The sequence below is a fragment of the Rhipicephalus microplus genome, chromosome 3, assembly GCF_043290135.1.
Source record: "Rhipicephalus microplus isolate Deutch F79 chromosome 3, USDA_Rmic, whole genome shotgun sequence".
In the NCBI taxonomy this organism is placed as follows: Eukaryota; Metazoa; Arthropoda; class Arachnida; order Ixodida; family Ixodidae; genus Rhipicephalus; species Rhipicephalus microplus.
The window spans coordinates 79,495,684-79,507,288 of record NC_134702.1 but is presented as its reverse complement, the minus strand read 5'-3'; the positions used below and the strand labels follow the sequence as shown (position 1 = coordinate 79,507,288).

The 11,605-nt window shown below is 40.5% G+C and overlaps 1 protein-coding gene across 1 annotated transcript in view; it reads left to right on the top strand.

The window, feature by feature from the left end:
* The first annotated feature begins 247 nt into the window (after nt 1-247).
* LOC119173050 (rhomboid-related protein 2) overlaps nt 248-11,605 on the top strand; it is a 29,647-nt gene continuing 18,289 nt past the window's right edge. Inside the window, exons 1-6 of the mRNA XM_075889883.1 lie at nt 248-687; nt 851-874; nt 979-1,149; nt 1,672-1,842; nt 4,566-4,708; nt 10,020-10,132. Of these exons, the coding sequence (XP_075745998.1) occupies nt 613-687; nt 851-874; nt 979-1,149; nt 1,672-1,842; nt 4,566-4,708; nt 10,020-10,132 (697 nt within the window). The 5' untranslated portion in view covers nt 248-612. The remainder of the gene's footprint in view (nt 688-850; nt 875-978; nt 1,150-1,671; nt 1,843-4,565; nt 4,709-10,019; nt 10,133-11,605) is intronic.

Genomic DNA, 11,605 nt, shown 5'->3' with positions numbered 1-11,605 from the left:
TCTAATAAATGCGAATAATTTTTGTCCTTATTTATTCGCTCACTGGCGCTCACGTGCACCATGAACCACTTGAATTTCACGCGGAAAAGCGTTCAGTGAAAAGAACTCCGAAAACTTTGCAGCGTTGCGGTGCAGTAGTGCCATCTATATTTATAATTCGGCACTCTTACTTCACCGCACCTGTATTGTTCGTGGACAGGTGGGGTTGCGCAATGCCAGTTTTCCGGGTTTCCGCAGCTCTCAGCTATGTCAGCTGTCTAGCGTGCCCACGCGTGCTTTCATAATCGCGCTGTTGTAAACTTCGTCGTACGGTCAACGCGCTGTCGTTAACCGTTATTTCAGGCCATCGGCTATTGGGTGGTGCAACGGAGTGCAACTATCGCGCTCGCACTGGCCTTGAAACACGCGTGTCCCGTGATGAAAGCGCATGCTTTACGCTGTCGGCTTCTGACTCGCGCGGATGAAAAATAGCTGCACCGGTTGTTTGTCGATAAGGCGCGGTGCGCTCTTTCCTGTCTCCAGGTTGACAGTCGGTGCGGCTTTTTCGACAAGTGTGGGCGTGGGCTGCGCAAGTTGAGATCTCGCCGTGACCGTGCGTCAAGAACTTCCAGGATGTCGCGATTTTCTGCAAAGCGTTACGGCACCGCGGGTCAGTCTTCGGACAACGTCGTGATCGAGCTGGAGCGGGTAAATTAATCCGTTTGAACTCTGCGATCGCCTTGAACTTGGGCGAGAGTTGCGCGGTGCTTCACACTTTGCCGTTTACCGGTTTAATTGCGCGCTATTTGAACGTGTTTGTGTCGCTTCTTGTATATGTGTGTAACGGACAAAATCGCTCTCTTCTTTTCAGTTGTGGAGGCCCATCTTCGATAAGGTGAGTGCACGTATTTCAGCGGAGTCAGCGTACCGGTCGAGTCAGCTGTGCTCACTTTCTGAAGTTTTGCCAACTTGTCGTGCCTTTTCACGCTTTCTGATTAGTACGATCGTGACCACGACGGCGAAATTCCTCTCGAGGATATCCTGCAGCTGTTGCGCGAAAAAAATGAGGAGCTTCAGCACGACATTCCTCCGAGCGTGCTCGAGGAAATCGTCGAGAGAGCCGACTGGGATGCCAACGGGAAAATTTCGTACGCGGAATTCAAAAGTATGGTACGTGTTTCATTCATTCCTTATTGTTTTTCACCATCAAACGCGACTAATTTATTCCTCCATGCACCTACGATCGCAATTGTTTAGTAGCTGTAATCCAACTCTGAAAGTTGTATTGCATTGAAATGTATTAGTTGCGTATGGCTGAGGTTAAATTTAAGTCAACTGGCAATGGCAACGAAGGCCTTTAATTCTGGTGTAACTACTTGGCCATTCCTCCTCGCCCCCATCCCATTTGCGAGGTGTTGGCTAGACACGAGAAATATGTGTTTCAACTATAAAATATATTGTAAAGTTGCTGTGCACTGTTTCAGTAATGTGCACCACTGTGCCCAACATGGTGCGATGTTAATCCCTAATGGGTACTGTGGATAACTGTGTGATCACAGTTTGTTTAGTGTTTGGACATCTTCATTTTGGACCTTCAAAATGGGTTCTTTAAAACATGTTTTCTTACATCACCATCTGATCGTTAGAGGGCTAACTGTAAGAATATGCAAAAAAAAAAAACTTTTTCTTCAGGTACATGCTTACGACTTGGCTGAGCACAGGCCACGTTTCCTTAGACTGGTTCACTATGCCGCCATGACCGTTGTTCCCACAAAACAGCGAGCCACGGTCGTGCGTCGGTACATCGACGAGTATAGCTGCATGCCACCACCTCTCTTCCTGATCACTGTCAGCCTCGTTGAGGTAAGTTCACCTGTTGTGTGAGCGTTTAATGCAACTTTTCTCAGATCATAGTACACGGTTCTAAGTTCGTCAATGATGCTTGCAGTGGAGCAAGGGTGATATCGCGTACAAACCTAGCACTCCAAAAGTTTGTTTGCACTTTTATCATTTGCAGGGCTTAACGCTCCTCTCACCGTGCCATAGGCATTAAGGGGAGGGTGGGCAGTAGCCCCCTTATTCACCTAAGAAGGGCACCATGTCTGTCCTACACTTTTGCTCAGTTGGACCTATTCTATTCCAAGTGGAATGAACCCTCAACAATTTTGGATAAGTGTAGCTCGTTTCCTTAAGATATCTTTCCTTCAGCGTTTTGATTGAGCCTCACTTGTTTCCAGGCTAGTTTGTGTGTTGCTTAATCAAGGGAAGTATTTGCTTGGCAATTTTAAAAATTTTAACTACCACTTAAAATTTTGTCGTAGCTTGTGTAGACGAAATGTTGTCCAGAAAATGTGGTGCATGCATTGCTCTTGCATCATCCTAGAAAAGAAGCCTTTCATCATCGTACAGCTCTTCAAGCACTAATTATTTAGATACCCAAGTTTATTTTGATGACTTGACATGGTATATTTGCCAGTTTCTTGATAATGGCATGCTTTTGCAACTCACAAAACACACTATTAGGCCATGCAACAGTAAACTTTGTTATGCTAATTTGAGTGAATATATCCTTGAATTTTTTTCATCAATCAAGACCTGCTTTTTTATAAGCAAGAGGTTCAATAAAACCATTGAAGTAAATTAACATTTTCGAACAGAATGTCTCTCAAAAAATAATATGATTCAGGGGTTAAAGTGACTTTGAATACAGTGTACTAAAATGGGGCAGTGTGCTGTGTTGACAAAATATTCTCCAGTAAAGGCGACGTGTGCATTGCTGGTTTCTCTTCCATCGTCCTGGAAAAGAAGCCTTTCGTCATCGTACAGTTCTGCAGGCACTAATTATTCAGATACTGCAGTTTGTTTTGATGACTTGACATGTTATATTTGCCAGTTTCTGGATGATGGCATGCTTTTGCCACTCACAAAACACACTAATCCGCCATGCGGCAGTAAACTTTGTTATGCTGATTTGAGTGAATATATCCTTGAATTTTTTTCATCAATCAAGACCTGCATCTTTAGAAGCAAGAGGTTCAATATAACCATTAAAATAAATTAATGTTTTTGGACAAAAGGTCTAAAAAAATCAAGTGATTCAGGGGTTAAAGTGACTTTGAAGGAATTTGATGGAATGATTATCTCATCTTTGCTTACTGTTACAGTGTACTAAAAATGGACAGTGTGCTCTTTGAGAGGCGGAGAGCGACTCACTTCATATTATCGCCGACAGGCGGTGTGGCTGCAAGGAATATTGAATGTAATTTAAAAGCCCTTCAGTAAGCAACCAAAGGCCGAAGACAGAAACGCCGTTATTTTGCAACTTCACTGAAAAACGATCAATGCATGTGCAATACAAGAATCTATGCACATATTGTTAAAAGGCAGCTTCAAATGTAAAATATAATAATAATGAAACATAAAGAAATAGGGCAAGACAATGAAACAACCCACATAAAATCACCCAGAAAAAAATTTTGCATCATTCAATATAGGTGACTGGTAAGCGCAGTTGTCATCAGCCAAAAGTTGAAATACAAAACGGCGAATCTGGTAATGTTGTACTGATTGATTTCTCTAGCTTTACCAAAGCAGGATTAGGCCTTGCGGTCATGCCCTCGTGTTTTCTTGTTTTTTGCTTTTTTGTCATACTTGACACTGCGGTCACTCCAGATGGGTCCAGTTATTTTTGTCATCAAACACTGCCCTGAAAATTTCTTTGAATGTACGCGGCATGCTTTGTTTGAGTGACTGTCGGGAGCTGTAAAAAGCGTGCTCTTCTCGTCCAGATTCAGCGGAAGGCCGTCTTTGAGCCAGTCACAATTTACGGATAGACACAGATGCCGATGCTTCAGACAAAGAAGCATACGCAAGAAGTGCAGCAAAGCAGCATGCGTGGTACCGACAAAAGGCCCTTCAAACTAGTGAATGGCGTTAACTTGCACTGCAGCCCGGCACACACAAATAGAAGCAGGATCTTCAACTACTTGGGCCAGTTTAAAAATGAAAATAAATAAAATTAAATAAATTTTGAGACCCCTGATGACTTCTATATATTGTCGCAGTGCAATGCGAACAAAAGATCACAGCAGCTTACGGCAGCGAAAAGAGCGTGTTCAGGATCAGCTGTACAGCAAGACGCCTGCTTCGTTGTCGTCCCGAAAACCGCCTGACCCACTAGCTGGAATCTACAAAACATTCCTATCATCGGTCTTTTTGATATACACACGTGTAAATATGTGTACACATATTTATCTTGTGTGTCATTGTAGCGAACCTTTCTCCACCTCCAACCCCCCCAGTTAATACCCTCGAACTGCAGCGTAACCAGCGTAACCCCGCTAATGCGCAGACGCACTTCGCACACCGCAAGAGAAGTTTTCGGGAGAAACTGGCGGCAGCGCACCTCGCGGGCGTCCGATCTGTCGACGCAGGCAGAGTCATGGCGGAGGAATGCAGGGGTAGGGCAGTGGGCCCACTGCTCCCTTCTCGTACACTGTACTTGTCGTCAACCAGTGCTGTTCGTGTTTGCATCCTCCCACTACCCAGTGTACTTCATTGTCTGCTCCCTTTTTCTCTCTTGACAGGTTGCGGTGTTCATTTACTATTGTGTGACCCTTGAAGAGTTCTCAGCTGTCGGTCCTGTGCCAAAGGACAGCCCACTCATCTATAACCCCCGGCGACGAAAAGAAGCGTGGCGTTATCTTACTTACATGTTCATACACGTCGGGTAAGCTTCCATCTAAAGACTTTGCTTTATACACTTATCAAGGTATGTTTAAAAATAACTATTCAGGGCTATGCTGAATGAGAGGAGCAGCTTGGTATTTAGATGTATGACAGTTCAGTAACTATCAAATTAGGCTATTTTTACCACTTGCTACTTAATCACAACAGAGAAAAAAACACACTTTGCTAAAGGCAACTAAAACAGAAAAAAAACGTTCTTGCAATCATATCTCCGTGTTCCGTAAGTGTTTTATATTACATGCAACATAATGTGCTTGTCAATGGCATTAGCACTTTTTCTGACTCTTATTTGACATCTATGGCACATAAGATGCAATATGATCTCAATGTTTTCCTAAATCCTTTTGTCTTGGTAGTATTCCATGTGTTGGAAACAAAAAACTTGGTTTGTTGGATTATTCATAACAAACAAAAAAAGTAAGGAAATTTGCATAAGTTGTCGGTTGTTTATACTGGTCACACATGGGTAATTTTGTTTGTGACTGGCTTCTCTACACAGCTTATGCAAATGAGTCGATCGCAATTAAAAGAATGGGTACTGTGTAATGCCCTTGTCAATTCTTGGTATTTTTGATTAAATTGGTGTCTCCAACATCTCAATTAAGGCAGCATTTAAAATTGCTCTTGTCATTCGTGGAAAAGACATGAATGTTAAATTGCCTGTGTTTATGTGATTGGTGTTCTTGTGTAGAATCAAAAATGGAAAAATTATTTATATTCAGTCTATTGAAGTGTAAAACAGACAAAAAGGTTAAGTTTAGTTGAATTGATAGAGTTGTTGACCCCATAGAAGATTGGACTTGAGAACAGCGGGCACAGGGTTTGCCTATAGCGCTACAGTAAAAAGAACAAATGCACTTGTTGCACTTTATACAGTAAGAGCACACCTTACACACTTTGTAATAGCATCGTAAAATTAATTCAAAATAGGGAAAAAATCATTGGAGATAGGAATACAGTAAACTCACGATAATTCAAACTCTCATAATTTATAATTTTGGTTAATTCAAACAAAATTCAATTTTTTCGTTGGTCCCTATACTTTCAATGTATTTAAAAGCCTCTCTATTTAAACTCGTCATTTGGTTAATTCATATTTCTTGCAGTTTCATACCGGAAAATTTCTGATGCTTTTTCACTACTATTTAAAAATTTGCATGCTTATATAATCCTAACAGTCTAAAAATGACAAATAAGCGCCTTAGGTCTTTGAGGAAAAAAAGCTTTGCTAGAAAACAAATGTTTTAAATGAAGCACACGCACGGTTAACCATGATGCTTCTCAACTGGTATGGAGAGGCTTGTGCTGAAGGCACATACCTGTAGCAAAGAAGCAGTTGGCAATTCACTATTTATTTAAAAGGTCTGATCAGCAGTAAATGGCCAATAAACTTGTGGACCTTACACCTCTGCTTTTTACAGCGAAAGCTGTTATGAGATCACAACTCGGGCCTTGCGCAGCGTAGTAGTTGTCCGCCACCGCGGTCTGTAACCATGGTCTGTAACCACATCGCGCCAAATTAGAAAAAAAAAAACACTTATGACCAACTACAGAGTGGGGCTCGAATCCGGGTCTGCTGGATGCGAGCCCAGTATTCTACCACTTAGCCACGCCAGTGCTTAGGACTTGTTGGCAAGCTTGCCTTAGGCAGACTTGATGTCAGGAAAGAAATCCCGTTAATACTACTAATAAAGTGTTTTAAAACAGCTAAATTTATTATTTATTTATTTATTTTACCCTCAAGGTACACAGTACATTTCAGAGGGGAAGAGCATGAACAATGAAAAAACAAGGAATACAAAGCAAATGGCATAAAAATGTTGTCACTAATTGGGGTACAAAGATTATTAATCCTAACAACTCGCATCATAATAAAGCGAATGATAACACTAATTTTATTTTTATTACATGGTGAAGGCACAAAGCAATACAAATAAACTGTTCAACCAACATACAGGGGGTAATTAGGTAATCATTGTTTTAAGGACATTCTTAAATTGAATGGATTCATTGATGCTTGTTATTGATGCAGGCAGGGAAGTCCATTCATTACAAGTTCTTGGGAGATATGATTGGGCATATGTTGCTGTGTTGCATTGGGGGACTGTGACTTTTTGTTGGTGATTACGGCGAAGAGAAATGAAGGGAGCAGCTTGGATTAAACGGGAATGGAGTTTCGGATTATGATACAATATTTTATGAAACAGGCAAATGCGAGTGCGCTTTCGGCGGGTAACTAGTGGTATGAGGTTTAGAGATGCCTTCATTTGAGGGACACTAGCTAAACGATGGTAGTTAGCCAAAATGAAACGAGCTGCGCAATTTTGAAGGGATTCCAACACTTGTGATAATGTTACCTTACTGGAGTCCCAAACAGATGAAGCGTATTCCATTTGAGGACGGACGTATGTGGTATATAGTAATAACTTTAGTGACGATGGGGCAAGAAAGAAGTTTCTTCGAAGGTAACCCAGTGTTTTATTAGCTTTGGACGCTATATGTTCTGTATGTAATTTCCAGGACAAAGTGTTAGTTATGTGGACGCCGAGGTACCGGTAAGATGTTACAGTTTCAAGGGGGTGACTGTGAAGAAAGTAAGTTGGACAAGTTGTACTTGACCGAGAAATCCTCATAGACTTGCATTTTTTAATGTTTAGTTCCATTTTCCAAATATGACACCAATGAAGTATGTAATTGAGATCAGCCTGCAGAGAATGAATATCATTGTCATTAGATATTTTACGGTAAATCACACAGTCGTCAGCGAACAAACAAATTTTGGAAGTATCAGTAGAAGGTAAGTCATTCATATAGATTAGGAATAGCAAGGGGCCAAGTACTGATCCTTGAGGAACCCCAGAATCAAACGGTTCAGTGGAAGAATTAACATCGTTAGTGCTGACAAATTGAACACGAGAAGAAAGGAATGAACGAATCCAGTTAAAAACTGCAGGGTCAATTTTTAGAACACTTAGTTTATATAAGAGCAGGGAATTGTTAACTTTATCAAACGCTTTAGCAAAGTCAAGAAATATACAGTCAGTTAAAGAAGCAGAGTCCAAAGATAAATGCAAATCATTAGTAAAAGAAATTAGTTGAGTATCACAAGAAAAAATCTTTCGAAAGCCATGCTGAGTTGAAGAGAAGAAGCTATTATCCTCTAGAAAATTAACAAGATGAGAAAATATTATATGTTCCATTATTTTGCATGGTACACATGTGAGAGATATAGGACGATAGTTAGACGGACTATGTTTATCCCCGCCTTTATGTACTGGAATAATCGCAGCAGTTCTCCAGTCTTCAGGTAGTACACCATCATGATACGATTGTGAAAATATGCATTTCAGGATGATGGAACTGTATTCTTTGGTATTTATTAAAAATTTACTATTAATTCCATCAATACCATGAGAAGACGTTAGTTTCAGGTTGTCGATGATCGTTACGATGTCATGCGGGTCAAACGTGATGGGATCCATCGCAAAATGATTGTACGACTGAAGCTCAGGACGTTGGGTATAATTAGATGAAGAAAAGGACTTAATGAATGTATCGTTTAGCACAGTAGAACAAAGATGGTCCGGAACAGGATTGCCGGTGGGTGTAAGCAATGATACTTTACTGGTGCTAAGTGGTTTCATTATACTCCGGAAACGTTTAGGGTTAGTTTTCAGGATGTTCGGCAAGGTTACATTGAAGAATGAGGATTTAGTAGCCTTTAGCGCTCGCGAATATGCTAAAGAGGCTGTCTTGCAATTTGTCCAGTTGGCCGGTTTAAGTGAATACTTAGCGATTCTAAAAAGTATTTTTTTTCCTATTAGGAAGTCGGTTTAAGTATCTGTTATACCATGGAGCTTCGTTATTGGAGTACACCCGGCGAAGAGGGATATGGAGATGAATTAGTTCAGACAATTAATTAAAGAACAAACACCAATTAGTTTCTGAGTGCCCAAAAGAACCTGGTAAGAAAATGTCTAAAAAGGCGCACAGTTCATTATTAATGGCTAGATAGTTACCCTTGTTAGAACAAGCATTCGTCACACAAGCGAATAGCATAACGAGTGGGTCGTGAAACGCTCGAACACATTACAAAAGCTTGTTTTTGTTGAGCTATTAACTGTGGCGCATATCAACCTCAGGCATAGTTCCTCATTGTCATCAGCCACTGCACGAACAATTGGCACAAAATTCCTCGCAATAGTTTAGTGGATACCACGCTTCTCAGAAGAATGACGAAAAATAGCATAACAAATGCCGGCCTACTACTCAGAAATTATTATTGTTAATGCCGTAGTGGGCACCCAGCAAGTGTGTTTGCAGCACTTACCTAATGAGTGTTTAGAAAAGGCTCTGAAAAGCCGCTCTTCTAGCTTTTATGTGATAGTGCTGTGTCTTCTGCGCAGGGCTGGCGTTTTTTTTTTTTTGTTAATTTGGTGCAAATAGCTAAAAAAATTATAAATGAGATAAAATCAATGCCTAATCATAATGTGCGGTGCCACCTAGCCCAGATTCATATATGTGAGGACTTCTGATAATTCAAACTTCTTGATAATTCAAACAAAATTCAGAGGTTCCTTCGAGTTTGAATTAACGAGAGTCGACTGTAGTTAAAAAATGTGCGGCGACAGTTATTGTACATAAAGGATTAATTTTAAGTAAGGAAAAATGTTCCGACAGCATTGTGGCTTGCCCACTGATGGCCATATTCTTTTGGATTAAGCTCATTTTGCACAGGAGGTAACATTCAGTGAAGGTTTGGCACACCTGTGAGAGTTCTGCTAGAGGCAGTTGCACTCTGTTTATTCAAGTGTGAAGCGTATACACAGGTGTTTTTCTGCAGGTTTGCTGTGGAATTGAAATGCATAGTTAAGTATATTTATGTGTTATATCTTGTTGCGAGGTTGCATGAAAGGGAAGCGTACAAACCAGACTTGTACAATAATAATTAAAGAAATGTTCTTGTAGACCAGTCAAAATCAACTACTGCGATCCTATTTCTGTAGAATGTTAACCTCTTGAGATGTAAGCATGCAGGCTTGACCACAAATGTATACACTCAAACCTTAGTATAACGAACATGGATATAACAAAGTATCGGTTTCAACAATGTAAATGAAAAATTGTTTTCCAATAGATACAGTGTCAGGATAATACCTCTATAACGAAGTTTCCAGTATAATAAAGTTAATTTCTTGTAAGATGCAACTTTGTTATAATAAGGTTCGAGTGTAGCAGCAACGCTGTTTGCATATGTATAACACTAGTGTTGTCATCTTAAATTTTTTCAGTGGCTTCCACATCTTCTTCAACCTTCTTGTTCAGCTCGTGCTTGGCATTCCACTTGAAATGGTCCATAAGGGGTGGAGGGTCATGCTTATCTACGGTGGAGGAGTTGTGGCTGGTATGTAACAAAAGCAGCTTTGGTTTGAGTTGAACCCCCTTCAAAGAGACATGCTCAGGGTAGAAATTTTTCTCTTTTATACGAGATGTCTCTTATAAGCAGGGTACATCACATGCATTTTCTTGTCAATCCGTATTTTACTGTAGGCACACTCGTGTCTCTTATACCAATTTGTCTCTTACATCAGTGTCTCTTATAAAGGGGTTCGACTGTATTCCTCGAAAACATGCATTCACAAAGCTGCAAAAGGGCGCACCAATATCTCATTCACTTCATTATGATATATGTTCCTTGTACATATCTGGGGTCTGTCTATCTTTAATAATTATTACAATTGCACAGTAGCAATGGTTCTTATATGTGTACTTGCTTGGAAGGATGAATCTTTAATGTAACTCAAAAGAGATGGAAGGACCCTCCAGAGGTACTTAAGTTTAAGCTGATAAACTATTCGTTAAATATACTATTACCGGCAATTGCTCACTGTTAAGTACATTGGTATAAGAAGTTAACTCCTAATTGCATCAAAACTCTAATTCCGATATGTCAGTGAAGTCATTACAAGTGAAAACTTCATATTGCATTGCTCGTGCGTTCTGTTTAATAATAATTTTTATGTGGCTATGTGTTGCGTCAATTCAAAACTCTCAGTTTAGCATTGTATACAATCATAGCCTTGTAGATGAGTTTTTTATGTGTTTATGTAAAAGCTGACCTTCTTATCTTACACACTTATCCCTTTGAGGGTCAATTTTTTTTAAACAACTTTCTCACATGGTCTAATTACTTTATTGCTGATTTCTCATGTACAAAATGGATAAAATCTGGAAAAAAAATCGTAGGGAAAAAATTGGGAACACTGTTTTGGGGCAGCTTCACTCAGAACTGCAATATCTCAGTGCATGGTAGTATTCCTTGAAGCACCGGTTTATGCGGAGTGCCTTGTCTCGTTCTGCGCACATAAAATGCTGGTCCGTTCTTTTCTTTAAGCAACGAGCTGTGCTGGCACACACAGGACACTTTCCCTGCATGCGGCTGCCTTGAGACGAGTAAGCTCGGTTAACAAAGAAAGAGAGAATAGCTCGGCAGCGTCAATGATCCACAAGCTGAAAGCAGTGTCAATATAGATGAAAGTCAACTTCCCCCACCTCCGCGAGGGAGTGTCGACAAAGATGAAAATCAAGTTTTGCACACCTACGTTGCTATCGCGTAGCGAAACCGAAACCACAAGACATTGCCCATCGGTGTTGACTCGCACTGTGCGATGCACTGAAGGTAAATATCAGTTCTATTTATCTCTGGAAGGATCTTTTACAAACAAATTTTAAACACTTTTTCTAAGTTTTACGAGGTGGCAGCACCTTCCTAGGAGCATACATCATCGTTATAGTGTGAAATTTCAAACGGAGCATCGAAAACATTTCATGCAACGAGGACAGAAAACCGCCACTGTATGGCAACAACCCTCACAGT